The sequence below is a fragment of the Cuculus canorus genome, chromosome 9 (assembly GCF_017976375.1).
Source record: "Cuculus canorus isolate bCucCan1 chromosome 9, bCucCan1.pri, whole genome shotgun sequence".
In the NCBI taxonomy this organism is placed as follows: domain Eukaryota; kingdom Metazoa; phylum Chordata; class Aves; order Cuculiformes; family Cuculidae; genus Cuculus; species Cuculus canorus.
In genome coordinates this window covers 3,476,964-3,493,202 of record NC_071409.1, presented here as the reverse complement: position 1 = coordinate 3,493,202, position 16,239 = coordinate 3,476,964, and the positions used below count along the sequence as shown (strand labels likewise).

The 16,239-nt window shown below is 47.7% G+C and overlaps 2 protein-coding genes across 4 annotated transcripts in view; both read right to left on the bottom strand.

Moving 5' to 3' along the window:
• ARMC8 (armadillo repeat containing 8) overlaps positions 1–1,915 on the bottom strand; it is a 71,309-nt gene extending 69,394 nt beyond the window's left edge. For 2 of the 3 annotated variants that reach the window (XM_054074174.1, XM_054074175.1), the window contains exon 1: positions 1,724–1,915. In XM_054074174.1, coding sequence (XP_053930149.1) covers positions 1,724–1,768 — 45 coding nt within the window. In that variant the 5' untranslated portion in view covers positions 1,769–1,915. The remainder of the gene's footprint in view (positions 1–1,723) is intronic. The other variant, XM_054074172.1, reaches the window with a different exon arrangement.
• Positions 1,916–3,981: 2,066 nt separating this feature from the next.
• On the bottom strand, positions 3,982–14,796 carry DBR1 (debranching RNA lariats 1). Its single transcript, XM_009568950.2, has 8 exons — positions 14,546–14,796; positions 13,882–14,006; positions 13,715–13,795; positions 12,213–12,298; positions 10,764–10,988; positions 9,832–9,912; positions 8,202–8,347; positions 3,982–7,668 (listed from the first exon to the last, which is right to left on the bottom strand). Exons 1-8 carry the CDS (start codon positions 14,740–14,742, stop codon positions 6,996–6,998), a joined length of 1,614 nt encoding a protein of 537 aa, XP_009567245.2. The 5' UTR covers positions 14,743–14,796; the 3' UTR covers positions 3,982–6,995.
• Positions 14,797–16,239: the final 1,443 nt, after the last annotated feature.

The following is a 16,239-nucleotide window of genomic DNA, read 5'->3' as shown; positions in this document are numbered from 1 at the left end:
CAGCAAGACCCCTTTGTCTCCAGGAATGCTATTAAATTATGTCAACTAAACTCTACAGATAAACTTCCACCGTGTAATGAAAGACAATATTTTCAAGAACAGCTGCAGACTTCCATTTCCCATCTATGTATTTACATGCAAATACGAAGATGTTGGACTTCAGAGATCCCACTGTTTTCACAGAATCATGGAATGGTTTGGGTTGGAAGGATTCTCAAAGCTCATCCTGTTCCACCCCTCTGTCATGGACAGAGACACCTCCCACTGCATCAGGTTGCTCAAAGCCCCATCCAGCCTGGCCTTGAACACCTCCAGGGATATCCAGACTCTCACCCTATCCATTACCAGCTGTGCAGTATGTAGAAGGGCATTTATATCCAGACAAACGAGTTCTACAGGTCATCCCCCAAAATAAAGAATTTATATGAACATCACCTGTTCCACGATTCTCTTACCTAATAAAAAATCCTAAGGAAAAAAAACCAACAAAACAGAAAAAGCCCCAGATCTTGGCTCTTTTAAGCAGCACCCAGGCTACAGCTTTGGCATCATTACTGTGGCACACTACTTCGACAAGCGGCAGAATGAGGCGACAAGCCCCGGCTGTTTACTCACTCTCCGCTTCGCCAAGGAAAGGAAACCAGTGGCAGCTGTCAAAGCCCTTCCACTACGCCTGCACCCTGCCCACAGATGCAACACATCAACCTCCTCCCTGCAGCAGCAGCCAGCAAGGCTGCATCCCCATATCCTGAACGGCTTTTGGGAGGATAGGCGTTTGGTCACCAAAGAAGACGCATTGGCTAGTCTTCTAGGCTGGAAGCGCATGCTTCAGGACACTTCCCAGAGAGACCCTGCTCTCCTCTGCAGCAGCTGGGCTGTTGCAGACCAAAATCACATCAAGGAGCCTGCTTTTTGCCGAGCAAGAGTTTGGCAGGACTAGAAACACTTGCAGGAGGGCAGCAGGAGAGTGTAAGTCATGTCATCAGGTAAAAATACGTTCCGCAGAACCAGTGCCTCTAACAGGAATAGGAGCAGGCCCCTCAGGAAAGTGGGGAATGCCCTCGTGAGGGGAACGCCCCGTTGGCAGTTGGCAAAAAACTGCAGAGACGGGGCTTGCAGGGAGGATTAAGGGTGGCAGGAAGGGAGAGCGAGGGGTGGGAAGGAGCTGGTGAGGAGGATGAAGGGTGGTAGGAGGTGAAGGGGCAGCAGGGTCAGCAAGAAAGGGAGGGAAAGGGCAGCAGGAGGGGACAGCACGGGGATGGTGGAAAGGTAAGGGGCAGCAATCAGGGTTAAGAGCAGCAGGAGGGGAGAGAGGAGCAGGAGGGTGAGGGGCTGCGAGGAGGATTAAAAGTGGCAGGAGTGGAGAGCAAGGGTCTGGTGAGGAGGGTTAAGGGTGGCAGGAGGCGAAGGGGTAACAGGGGTGGCAAGGAGGGGAAGGAAAAGAAGAGGGAGACGACACGAGGATGGTGGGAGGGGAAGGAGTAGCAAAGGAAGATTAAGAGCGGAAGGTGCAGCAGGAGAGCGAGGGGCTGGTGGGACGGGAGGGCGAAGGGTGGCAAGGAGGGCAAGAGGCTGGTGAGGAGGGCTGAGGGTAGTAGGAGGCGAAGTGGCAGCAGGGGGGCCAGGAAGGGGCAGCAAGGAGAGCTGAGAGCGGCGGGAGGGGAAGCGGCGGCCAGGCGGGTTAAGAGCGGCAGGAGGGCGCGGGGCCGCACAAAGCACTCACCGAGAGGACGCTGACGCGGAGCGGCGCCTCGAGCACGCACGCCATCTTGGCGGCCCCTCACGCGCGCGCCGCCCGCCCCGCCGGGCCCGGCCGCATCGCGGGGGGGGGGAGAGGCGGGAGCGGCCCTGGCGCGCGACGAATCGGCCGCCGCTGAAACCCGCGCTACCTGCGCCCAGCCCCGACCCCCGCGCGCGTGCGCGAGGCGACGGCCGCGTGCGCAGGCGCGGGGAGGGGCGGGAGCACGTGCCGGGCTGCTCGCGCGCCCAGTTCGGCCCCGCCCCGTGCGGGAAACGCGGGGTGGTGATGGGAGGCGATGGATGAAGGGAGGGTTCCAGGGCTGAAAGGGGCTGAGGGGAGGCTGGAGGGGCTCTGGATCACGGAGTGCAGGGATCAGGTGAGGGGAACGGTTTTCAGCTAAAAGAGGGGAGATTGAGGCGAGATCAGTCTCGTTTTGTGTTGGAAGGGAACTTAAAGTTATCATCCAGTTCCACCCCCTGCTATGGGCAGGGACACCTCCCACTGGCTCAGGCTGCCCAAGGCCCATCCAACCTGGCCTGGAACACCTCCAGGGATGGGACAGCCACAGCTTCCCTGGGCAACCTGGGTCAGGGCCTCACCACTGTCATGGGGGAGAAATCCCTCCTCATGTTTAGTCTAAATCTGCCCCTCTCCAGTTTTTACCCATTGCCCCTCATCCTATCACTCCAAGCCTTTGTGAACAGCCCCTCTCCAGCCTTCTTGGAGCCCCTTCAGGTACTGGAAGGCCGCTGTAAGGTCTCCTCAGAGCCTTCTCTTCTCCAGGCTGAACAGCCCCAGCTTTCAGCCCGTCCAAACAGATATTTCTCCCATCTTAGGAAGAAATGTTCTCCTGTGAGAGTGGTGAGGCCCTGGCCCAGGTTGCCCAGGGAAGCTGTGGCTGCCCCATCCCTGGAGGTGTTCCAGGTCAGGTTGGATGGGCCTTGGGCAGCCTGAGCCAGTGGGAGGTGTCCCTGCCCATGGCAGGGGTTGGGACTGGATGATCTTTAAGGTCCCTTCCAACCCAAACTATTCTATGATTCTATGACTCTTAAGACCACGGGGAAGGTCACGGGGGTTCTGGGTGAGTGGGGCAGCCAGGGGAGTATGGAGTATGGATAATAGAGCTGGGTGGGATGCGGATGGAGGAGTGCGCTCACAGCCCAGAAAGCCAAGTGTATCCTGGGCAGCATCCAAAGCAATGTGAGCAGCAGAGCGAGGGAGTGTATTCGTTCCCTCCACCTGACTCTAGTGAGACCTCACCTGGAGTTTTGTGTTCAGTTCTGGAGTCCTCAGCACAGGAAGGACATGGAGCTGTTGGAGCAAGTCCAGAGGAGATGATGAAAGGGCTGGAGCACCTTCTGTACGAGAACAGACTGAGAGAGTTGGGGTGGTCCAGACTAGAGAAGAGAAAGCTCCAAGGAGACCTTAGAGCAGCTTCCAGTATGGAAAGAGGCTCCAGGAAAACTGGGGAGGGGCTCTTGATCAGGGAGTAGAGGGATAGGGAGAGGGGGAATGGTTTTCAGCTGAAAGAGGGGAGATTGATATGAGATCTTAGGAAGAAATGTTTACCTTTGAGGGTAGTGAGGCCCTGGCCCAGGTTGCCCAGGGAAGCTGTGGCTGCCCCAACCATGGAGGTGTTCAAGGCCAGGTTGGATGGGGCTTTGAGCAACTTGATCCAGTGGGATGTGTCCCTGTCAGTTGCTGGGAGCCTGGGACTATGTAGACTTCCAGGTCCCTTCCAACCCAAACCATTACATGATTCTGTGATTCTCACACAGCACTGTCACCCTTCCCAGGCCCTATGCCACACAGGAATGTTGGGGTTTTATTCCTGGCAACCAGGTTTAGCTCCAAGCTACCTTATTTTCTTGACAAGTTCTGCAGGTCCTTATGTCATGTCCTCATCCTTCATCTCATCCCTCTCTGTGTGGAGTTGTGCAACACAGTGAGACCGCGTTTGAGGTCTAGGATTCATCCACCCCAGAGCGTGGCACAGAACTGGGTGGTCGGGCACAACCTTCATCCAGGACAAGGGCACACTTCCCAGCCTCCGCACACAAAATAAAAGGTTTGGGTTCCTTTTATTGTTATTGCCTCTGTGGCTTTCAGGGATTTCTTTAGGTTTGCATTTGCTATTTGCAGAAAACACCTCAAAAAAACAACGGACTTCAGTCAGATTTACTAAAGATTTTTATAAGAGCTGATATTTTTGTATTAGCACCCCCTATTTAACACCTCAAGGTGTTGAGATACCAATTTCTGCTCCTGAAGACAGAATGAAATGGCAGGACAGCAAAAACATCATGGGCCAGTTCACGTCTTAATTTTTGTTATTGCGAGGTAAACACTGGTTTGCCAGCTGCCCCAGCTCGCAGAGGTAAACGGGAGCACAATAAACATCCTTTGTGATGCTGTCATGGATTGACTTTAATAGTCAACAAAAAGTTGACTTTTTTCATAAGTGGAATTTTTGCTTTTTAAATGAAAGCTCTACCCCTTTGTCCTTCTGTGAGAGGATTCAGAACATGCTTTGAATAAAAACAACCATGTGCTGGCCTGGAGTGAGATGTGGGAACACATTTCTCAAGCATTTTATAGGTAACAGCAAAACCATTTTTAGACTAAAAAATAATATATACTAAAATATCTGCAATATATAAAAGATCTTTCAAATATTTGCCACCAAAATTTAAAGTCAGAAGCTTTCAAAAAGGCTCTAAAGCTTCTAAAGAAAGAGGACTGAAGGCTCTGGGTGTTAAAAAGCTGATGAAACTTTGTTAGCCCTCCCTAGTACTTTCTGTACTTTTTGGAGTATTGGGTCTTTATCGCAGAAGCTTCAAGTCATAGAATCATAGAAGAGTTTGGGTTGGAAGGGACCTTAAAGATCATCCAGTTCCAACTTCCGTAGTCCAGATTTCAGTTGAATTCTACACGCAGCAGAGGCTCTTGCTGACAAGGGGGATGGATGAGAGCACAGTAGCGGACATTTCAAACTGCAAAGAGGGTGCAAGCAGCTGCAAGAAAAGGCGCAGGAATTCCACACAGATCAGACACGATTCATACATAAAACCATTGTATGTTAACTGTATTTATGAGCTGTGCTTTGCTCAACAGAGGCTGAAATACTCTATAAAAAATAAATCTTTAAAGGTTCAAAAATCAGTATTGTATTTTGCCAACATCTTCTGCTTCCTTAGAAATCAAAACACATTTCATCAGGGATAATTTCACCAGGGGATGCGGCGCAACACACAACACAAGAGTTTGCTTTAAAAACATAGGAAATCAGACTAAAAAGGCTACTATATGTAACCTACATCTTCCACTCCATCTCACAAAGAATCTGACAGCTGAATACCACGCTCTGATTTCTTGAGGGACTTTTTGAGTTCCTAGCACAGCTTATACTTAAAATACTTCATTTTCATTACAGTTTTCAGATCGTCAGGCATGATTAAGATTTCAGCACTACAGGCCCAGGACCCTTGAAGATACTCAGCCACTTTCAGTGATCTAGCTGATATCTCACAGCTACTTCAGATAACCTGAGGGTTACACCAAACACTTCCAGTTTTCCATCACATCTTACCGCAGTTCTTTTTGGTGTGCTCCAACAGATGAGCAGCACAGAGACAAAGGAGGAGTATTAACAGGGCCCTACTAATCATTTAGCAAATGGGATAGTATCCTCTTTGAAAAAAAACCCTGATGTTACCAGCATCAACCCGCCAGTACAAAGCTGTTAGTCAGAACTGTGGAGAGCCTTAACTTTGCCATTTTCTAGCCCTTGAAAACTTAACACGTTAATTTTCATAGGGAACTGCTGACAGGAGAGGAACCAAGATGAATCCAGAATGTGGAAGTGATTTTGAAGACAGAAGTCTTCTCTTGACCTTGAGGTGTTTCCCTGCTCCATAACTCATATTCACCGATCCATTTCAGTCAAGGCTCTCTGTCCAGTTCCGCCTTCCTGCCAGGGCACTTTCTCTCTACAGTGCCTCTGCCTTAGATGAGTAAAAGCACACAGGAGCTACTTCTGCACAGTTACCAGGAAGCCCCGCTCTGCCTGGACTCCCAACACTCAGCACACAACACCAGCAGAATTTGACAGGAAGAGCAATGAGTCTAGAGGCGCATGCATGAAACATTGTCATTCCCATGAATTCACCAAGTTCTGTTATCCTCACACAGCCTTTTAGGCCAAAGGAGCAAACTTCAGGAGAGCAAAAAGGGAAACTTCCAACTTCCCCGAGGGTGTCTATTCCGGTAGCTCCTGCTCTCCCTCAGCTGAAGTTTATGAAGCTCCTTTGGAAGATTACAAAACCTAGCCGTAAGAATACAGCACTACTAAAGTTGCACATCACTAAAAAGAGGCAGAAGATGAAACGTTATTGTCTCAAGCGACTTATAAACATCAACGACCTTATATGAAAATACAACACAGCCTTAACTAGTAAGAACTGAGACAGTGATTATGCCCACATTTAAGAAGCTGCTCATCCCAACTACTTGCATTTTGATTTTAAGACATGATTCTGTTTTTAAGAAACAGCACACGTGTGAGTTTTTAAGAACAGAGATGCACTCTCCCGTGTTCCCTATAAAACCATCATGCTTCAAATTAAGAGATTTTGTTCCCTATCAAAACTGTAATTAAAAGCCAGTACTATACAATACACATTAATTTGTTTATGACCACAAAGTTTTTCTGTGGCATGAATATCACCAGAAACAAAAATCTTCACTTTCCTATTGCTGTTTTGTTATCATGGGAATTCCATTTTCAAATTTAATCCATGGAGTTATTACATACGCTACTTTGTATTAAAAGTTCAGTATAAAACAAGACAAAAGCAATAAAATCAAATCATTTAGTCTTGTAGGTCAGACATGTCTCACTTCGACTTGATATACAGTTTAAGAGCCTTGTTCTTATTAAACGAGCGTGGTGAATCCCGTACAGCTGAAGATGTGTAGTATACACTAATAACTGAGAACTGAAGCAAAAAGAACTGATTATACAGGAACATTAAATCTTTTGACAAAGTACTTTGTTGGAAAAGTCTGCTTCTGACTTCGATGTTTAATCTGGATATATCTTCTTGCCTGCCAGAGGTACATGCAGCCTCTTCAGCTCAAGAAAGTAACAGGAGTAAGATCAAGTAACATTAAAAGCATGAGTAGTCCACCACAGTTCTTACCACCTTCCCTTAAAAAGGTACAGTGACAACTTATTTATACATCATAGGAAGCATTACTCTGTTTTATCTTCATCCTCTGCAGCATAGATGGCTTGATTCCGTCTCTTAATCTTTTTACCGCCACTGTTTCCATTTTCATTGCCACCAATGCGCTTTAATGGTCTCTCACTTAAGCTCTTCTCTTCTAACAGCTTACCAACACCAGATTTCTCTGGTTCCTCGTTAGTGGAATCCATAGCATCATCAGAAGATACCGCCATGGAATCTGGCATGATGCGGATGTCAGAGAAACTTGCAGAAAAGTCAGGAGGATGATCAGGAGAAGGATCGACAGAACACGTGCTCAAATCTTCATCACCACCTTCGTCATCCAGCATTATTTCATCTGGATTAATGGATGAAAGTCCGGAATTATCTGTATTATAATCACTGGGTTCCTCTGCTGACCCAGTACTGTCCATCTCTTCCTCCTCCTCTTCATATTCACCGCGTCCGGAGCCCTCCTCTTTAGCTTGCTGGATCCTGTCATTGATATCAGTGAGGCCAAACTGGGCACAGAACTCAGTGGTCTGTGGATTGATGGTATGAACCGGCTCCATGTTTTTCTGGGGCTTGCTGGGATCATAACAAGGAGCTGTCAATGTGAAGTTACAAGGGATTTTGAGGTCATGATTCAGCTCTTCTAGCACCTCTTTGATGGCTTCTTCTGTCACGCTGTAGTCCCACCTAAATAAGCGTATGAAGTTTAAACAAGTGCAGCTAGTCAAAAGGCATTTCCTGTTCCCACTGCAAGAAGAAACCTTTAGATGGACAATAAACTCCGTCTTAGAGCAGACACCTAATTTCTCAAACGTTTTTTAAAGAAGTACATTGACTGCTCAACACTGAGATTTCCCTCTGCCCACCAAGGATATGTGTGTTCCATAAGCCCACTCCCAACAAGCACTCACCCACCCACCTCCACAATCCAGCCTGATTTTCAGTTTTGCAACATAAATGGATGATGATCGGCCACCACCTGCTTTTTGCCCCTCAAACAGTGGTATTTAAGTTTACAGAACAAAACTAACTGCCCTTGTTGAGCTGCAAAGGCGTATGCTTTCGAGTACAGCTCTCATCACCATGCCCCTTACTTTCCAAAGCATCTACCAGGTCCTACAGGCATCACAGACTGCAGAACAAAGAAACGCAGCTCTAAGGTAAGCTCACCTGCAGTCCAGCAAAATCAGGCTTCCTTCTCTAGTTTGCGTATGACTTACTTTGCGTGGAGGCCATTCTTTTCAGGCATATTCCATGAGCTGGGAGTCACATTAAGAAGGCTGTTGGTGGCCTTCAGGACTGCAATCCACTCAGCATCGTACTCCAGCGAGTCACTTGCACTGGGATCATGCTCTACATCTATTATCTGTTTAAAAACCGCGGAAAACGGACAAAGCTAGTTATTTCTCTTGACAGTAGAATCTGATGAAAAGTCTGAAGCATTACTTGCATGGTACAGAGTTTTAATTACATTTCAAGCACACAGTGCTAGTGGTCCCAAACAAGTCCTCTCAAGTTAGCCCTACATCAAAGTTTGTACTAAGGGAGTAAAAAAGGACAATCAAAGGTAAAAAAAGGCATTTCTGTGTTTTAGCTTAGAGCAATTAAGCGCAACACCTTCCTTCCTACCGCCAGCTACTGGACAGTTACACAACTTGGAAACCAGAATTTGCCTGCTCTTAAATTCATGCTGCCTTCTAAGCAGAAATACCTCAAAGATTGATTACAATAGCAATTCTGCTGTATAAACACATTCCTAGCACAGCAATTAAATGAACAGAAAATGGGTTTTAGGTCTTTCCACAGCTGGCAAATGGAAATACAAACCACTTTATCTTCGGTGACATTAACCTGAATCAAACCACTTGGTTTAGCCAAACTGCCCTACTCAGGCTCTCATTTCAAGTCATCTATAAAGTAATTCAATGTTTTAAAGTAGTTCTACGGTTAAAAAAAAAAAAAAAAAAAAAAAGGATACACTTCAAACTAGAGCTCTACACCGGTGGATCACCACAATGCAGGAGGCAGTACAGCTCCAGAGCAGTTTTGCTACAAGCAAAAGCCCACACACACTCTCTTCCATTTTCAAAGACAGCTTCTAGGTGAAATGGATCCCACCACACACCCGAAGATAATGAAAAACGTTCCCTTTAAGTTGACAAATAAAACCTACTTCACAGTAAGACTACTTAAAACCACTTGACTGCATTTGAAGACTGTGCGTTTTGTTCTTGACAAAGCAGTTTGGCACTCATATTGAAAATTCACACCACCTAGAGCTCCTACTTGGCCACTGCCCTTCCTAGCCAAGATATACACCAAATAGAAAGCAGCAGAGCCATTCTCCTAGGAAGTTGCACCAGTTCCCACCGGAATTCACAATATTGAAAGGAAATTACAGTACTCAACTTGAGGCTCCATCCTGCCTCAATTCATGAATCCAGACCTGAAGAAAGAGGCATCAGCTGACTCAGACTAAGCTGTGAAAGAAGAGCCTGAAGGTGGGCTTTCCTCTTAGGCTGGACATTTGACAAAAAATCCCACAAGAGGATATTCAGTTCTGATTAAGTAGAGCTACTCCTCCAATTAAGGCAGGTACTTGTGCTACAGTGGGGGAAAATGGTAGAAATAAGCAAACACTGCACCTGCATGGCAGGATGCAAGGTCTGCTTATTTCAAGGCAATATTACACAAAGACTGTTCCACACCTGCACCTTTCCTAGCTCCTTTCCAATTCCTCCATTGAGATACAAACTGAACTATTCCTCAGCTTATATCCAAGCACAGAACTCGGCAGTGCAGAGAAGCGAAGTACTTAAAAAGCAAAAACCTACTGCATGTGGTCATCACCTGCAGAAAGTCTCTGTGCGGCAGACATTTATCCAGAGCCAAAAACTTTGTTGCTTTTGGTAGCTCTTCTTCAGAGTTTGCCTAGGAAACAAATGGTGTTAACACAGTCACCAGCATCATTATGAAATTTGACCATTCTAAAGAAATTATAAAGAAAGACTTAATGGCACGACTTATACACGAAAAGGCTTTCTGAAATAGAAAATCAATATCGAATTATAAGAAAGGGATGTATGGACAAGGAAAAAGACAGACTTCACTGCTAGTCTAACAGGAAGCTGGATGCAGATCACAGCAAGATAAAGCAGGAGCTGCATGCTTTAGCAAGGTGGCTGAGCACACCTCGCCTTGAAGGAAAAAGGAAAACTTTTAACATGACTGGAAACAGACTTGTTAAGTCTGGAAGGTCCAGAGTAACATTTCTACAGCTAAATAACTTGGGAATAGGCAGAGCATGTCACACCACTTTCAGGAATAACTCAAACAAAGAGAGTTTCAGCCTACAGGGGTTGGTTTCTGGCTTTACCCAACCAACCTCATCTGCCAAGCCTTACTACAGGCACACTCCCATCGCCAGTTAACCACAATCTTTGTTTCAATCCCCTCTCTATTTCTCTGCTTTGAAGCTGTCTCCTTCCACAACAAAGTGAAACAGAGAGTACTTTTCTATAAGCTTAAATTAAGAAGTTTCAAATGCGGTGAAGTTTCAAATGCGCTATTTCACCTGAAGATCAGGTAGTGACACCAATGATTTATAACACCTCTTTAACTTAAACAGCTCAGTAATCTAAACACCACTTGATTTTCTGCGGCTTACTGAGTTTTAATAACTAAGCAAAAGCAGCTGCTTTTCTGGACATGATTACCTCCACTGGAATTTTAAAATGTGCTTGGGGCACACACATTCTTGATGTTTCCCCCCCTGCCTTTACCTGGTGTTGCATGAAAGCTGCAAATTTAACATGAAGATGTGCTGAGAACCAGTAGGTGGGTTTCAGGTGCTGCAGAAGCTCTGAGGCAGCAGGACTTCCTAACGTGTTGCTCTCCACTTCTTGACGGAAGAAGGATTTCATTTTAAGAAGCTGTTTCTTGTTTCCGTAGTGATATATGCTCCTTGGCCAGTCGTGTGACATAAATATATCAATTGGGTGCTTTAACTGACAAGTCGAATGAATACAGAACAAATAAAACACACATGATAATGCAGTTCCAAAATGACACAGCACAGGATGGAACACATGTAACGTGTTCTGTCTCAGATCAATACAGAGTTAGACCGGCCTCAAATCCAATGCAAGCCCCACTGAGCCACATCTTTCTGGTGGCTTTTGAGGTTGTCAAGGGACTCTAGACTCTGTGGTTTGTACTACACTTCCCGGGGACAGTCAGCAGTGTTTTAGATATACTGCCTTACAAAACGGATCACTTCATCACAGTTAGCGTCATGCACTCAGAAGACGACTCTTAAAAATCACATCTACACACTAAGTTCTCTACCCATGATCAAAGGCAACTTCTTCCTCACTAAATTTTTAAAGGCTTTGTTTAAAAGGGATTATGGCCAAGCATGATATTCCTCCTCAAAGGAAGCACCCCTCAGAAGTGTAACCAATGTCTTAAGCGCGTCTTGGTTCACTATTCAGAGTATTAGCCGTATCAGAACACACTTCCAGATAAAACCAGAGTCCAACTAATAAGAAACTTGGAGTGAAGTCCACCAAACTCTTTACAATAACAGCAAATCTTTGTCCTACATTTAGCACCCCTGCATCTACTGAATGCTTCAGTGTGCAATTGCAACCTGAATAATCAAGGTGCTTATAAATACATGTATTCACACAACCACCTCAGCCAAACGCAGCAGCCCTTGTGACAAAGCAGGGAATAGAAAACAACTCAAAAATAAAGCTGATGTGTTCTTTGAGCGTCTCACCCTGCAGTCAAAGAAACTTCAACCACAGAAATTTGGGATCAGCTAATTCAGCTGGTTCAGCTGAAGTACTCTTCAGTTGGCAAATTTTATCCAATTTGAAATAAAACGGGCCAAAACCTCACTCTTACCTGCATCTTATTCAGATCAAATTTGCACTGCTATGCAAAGAATTGGAGGAGATATTCAGCAGGAATAACAGCCAGCACAAAATCATAGAATCATCGAAGAGTTTGGGTTGGAAGGGACCTTTAAGATCATCAAGTTCCAACCGCCCTGCCACAGGCAGGGACGTGTCTCCCTAGATCAATGGCCTGTCCAGATTAGCTGGGAGATGTTGGTAAGGTTTTCTATCCTATAGCACACTTGTTCAGAGTAGCTTTAATATCTAACTTCTACAATACTGAGAACTACTTACCACTGTTTAAAAAAACCCACATTTTTCACTAACCTGCTTGAGTTTGAAGACTTCGATATTCCTCACGTGGTAAGCGCTTCTAATTGTTTGCTGGTTGTATGGTGGACACTCAAAGTGGCCTGAAACATTGAAGAAAAGAGCAGCTGCCTGAATCAATAGTGCTGTCCTAACACTGTTTGCACACTAGCTTTTTAGGACACCCAGAGCAATCCCAAGAACAAGGCTGGCAATAATCACAGAAGATACTGTATTTTCTTTACATGAGGCTTACACCAACAGGATGATGACTTTTTGTGTGAAGCAAATAAAAACACGCCTACAACAATTGGCATTTCTTCCAGTCTGTGTCTCATTTTCATAGAGAACATGGTATGTCAGTTGTTGAAACAAAAACCAGGAGTTCAACTCCCCAACATTTAAAACCCAGGACCTATCTGAAACAAGTGCCTTCTAGCAGCAAAATGTATGTGCTTAAATCCCAAACAACGTTTTTCACCTCTCTGGCGATATAATACCCCACATTACTTCCCCACACCGCTCTCCTTCACAGTTATGCTGCAATGTATACAGAGAGCCATTTGCTGCACGACCAGGAAACACACCTATCCACACACACCATGGCTACACACGTAAACATGCCAGCACAGCCAAAGAACATATGGTAGAGGGGAACAAGCAAAAGTCAAGCATCCACAACCTGAGTGGACCAGTGACCAGTACATGAGGCAGGATGTAACTCAAAAAGAAGCATACTATAAATCAAAAAATTACAAAGCACTGGATGAGATTTGACTTCTCTGAGACCAACAATGCTGTGACCCTAAAGATCATCCAGTTCCAATGCCCCTGCGGTGGGCAAGGACACTGCCCACTAAAAACCAACAAATCTGATTAGCATTGATTGGTCTTAGACAGAATTGGGTATTCTAGAAAACTACCCCAGCACTGTGCAGCTTGAAAGCCATCTGCAAAGCCTCTCTGAAGCAGAATGTTACTAAATACAACATCACTCTACAGTCACTACAAGTAAGAGAAGGCATTATATGTATGAAGGAGATCAGAAAGACTAAGCTATCCTCTACTTGCTGACACTAGGTATCATCCATAACAAGATTCCTGTCCACTGATGGAGAGTCTTCCAAGGAAGAACTCTTGAACGAACATGATGAGGAGGAGCCGAACTCAAAGTGGACTGACACTTCAGCACTTCTGTACAATATCGCACTTAACATAAATTGACTGTTTCAAGGACAGTCAGGAAAACTGAACCTGCTTGGATTGCATGTTATAAAGACCATAGAAAAACACGACTGTTCCATAAACAACATAGTGAAGGAGCATTGCTTCCTGCTGCAGTCACCAGGCAGCTACAGACTCATCTACTGCCTAAAAAAAATCCATGTGCTGGGCCAAGAGAGGCTTCCAGCACAGAGTGGGTTCATAGAAGAAGCAGAACAGCTGGATCTTCCCATGGTGCCTTTGCCCAGCACTCCTCTCCACTGCCTACCAGCTGGGCCTGCTCTATGCCACCATACCTTTACGGTAGTCATGAGACTTGAAGATGCCCGAGATACCGCCAATTCTCACACCACGGAACCGCACCACGCCTGCGTAACCTAGGGGAAAGGATAAGGCTGCTCATCACCACATGGCTGGGGCTGGGCAAGGGACTGAGGGGGAAAACACCAGCAGCGGACCCTACCGAGGTAGTAGATGTTGGGAGCCACCCACCCGCCGTAGGGTAGCTCCTGCAGGTGGTTGGACGCCTCATGGTTCCCACCAATGAACACCGTGAGGACTGGGGCCTTTTTCTCGCCAGAGTAGTACCTGCAGGGACAAGGCACCTGAGGGAGCTGAGTGGCCAGGCAGGACAGGGACAGGGACCAGGTGAGATGGGGATGAGGTCTGAGTCAGACAGGAGACGAGGCCCGGGACAGGGGAAGGGTCCAGGCCTGGGAAAGGGGACAGGAGGAACAGGATGGGGCCAGGGACAGAGACAAGGGACACGGACTGGGTGGGATAAGGATGAGGCCCGGAACAGGGGAAGGGATAGTGGCAGGGCATGGGCCAAGAACAGGGCAGAACAGGTGGGACAGGGCCCAGGGCTGGGACGGAGACAGAGACAGGGCCAGGCTAGAGCCTAGGTGCGACAGGGACAGGGTCAGGACAGGGCTGGGGACAAGGTGCAGACCAAGAGGACAAGGACAGGGCTGGTTGGGACAGGGAGGGGGACAGGCCTGGGATAGGGACAGGAGGAAGAGGGGTAGGAATAGGGGACAGGGTTTAGGGAGCAGGGGGCAGGCCAGGTTAGGATCCAGGTAGGACAGGGAGAAGGTGTGGCCGAGAGGCCAGGGCTGGTGGCGCACCGGTAGAAGGTCTGCATGTGGCGGTACTTGGCGGGCACGGCCATGCAGCGCAGATCCGCCTCATTGCGCACGGCCTGGAAGTCCCCGCAGCAGAGCAGCAGCTCGGGCCGCACGTTGTGGCGCCGCTGAAGCAGCTCCAGCGTCTCGTACATCTTGTCCAGCGCGCCATGGCAGCACCCGGCCACCGCCACCTTCATCGCCGCCGCCGGGACACCGCGCAGCCGCCGTGGAACAGCGCAGCCACCGCGCAGCCGCCGTGTCACTGCGCAGCCGCCGTGCCCGCCCCGCGCAGCCGCTGTGGAACGGCTCAGCCGCTGTATCCGCGCCGCGCAGCCGCCGCGGAACCGAGCAGCCAGCACGCAGCCCCGTGCAAGCGAAGGGCACGGTCACAGACTTGTTTAGATTGGAAAAGACCTTTAAAATCGTCGGGTCAAGCTGTTAAACTGACACTGCCCAGTCCAGAAGGAACTCGCAGCCCCGACAAAGCAGAACAGCACCACATCTACACGGCTTTTAAACCCCTCCGGGGCAGCGGCTCCTCCACTGCCCTGAGCAGCCTCTGGCTGTGTCTGACAACCCTTTCAGTGGATGCCATGAAAAGCCAGACTCAATAATCAATGCCAATTTGATTATTGAGGTGCTCCTTAATGCGATGTTGGGCATGCAGGGGAGAGCTACACCTAATATGCGTGCGACTTCTAGCACAATTCACAAGGGTGATATGCAGTCAAAGCACACATATCCATCACTTTTCCTGGAGATTCCCAGAATTTATTTACTTAACTTTCCTCCCCTTGGTGCCTGTGCTCTGCCCTCTAGGGTTCTTGGGCTGGGGGCTCCTGGAGGAAGGCTCGCAGTCTTCTTTACAGTGAACTCTTCAACTCTCCTCCTTGTGTACGCTCTTAGAATCATAGAATAGTTTGGCTTGGAAGGGACCTTAAAGATCATCCAGTTCCAACCCCCTGCCATGTCCCAACAGGGACACCTCCCACTGGCTCAGGCTGCCCAAGGCCCATCCAACCTGGCCTGGAACACCTCCAGGGATGGGGCAGCCACAGCTTCCCTGGGCAACCTGGGCCAGGGCCTCACCACTCTCATGGTGAAGAAATTCCTCCTTATGCCCAGTCTAAATCTGACCCTCTCCAGTTTATACCCATTGCTTCTCATCCTATCACTCGAAGCCTTTGTGAACAGCCCCTCTCCAGCTTTCCTGTAGCCCTTTCAGGTACCGGAAGATCGCTATAAAGTCTCCTCAGAGCCTTCTCTTCTCCAGGCTGAACAACCCCAACTCTCTCAGCCTGTCCTTGTATGGGAGGTGCTCCATCCTTGTAGTCTCCTCTGGACCCATTCCAACAGCTCCATCTCCTTCTTATGTTGAGGATTCAGAACTGGACACAGTATTCCCGATGAGGCCTCACAAGAGAGGAATAGAAGGGCAGAATCCCTGCTGGCCACGCTGCTTTTGATGCAGCCCAGGACACGGTTGGTTTCTGGGCTGTGAGCGCACACTGCCGGCTCATGTTGACCTCAGACTCTCTGGGCACCTCTTCGAGGTTGCATCTGGTTCTTCTTCCTCATCACTGCACCAGTCCTTGTTATCTGGCTTAATTAGATACAGCCACATTCTTTCCCATCCTTTCTAACTGCAGCCTTGTTAAAATCCGCTATGTAAGTGTAAGGATCCGGGCGCAGGC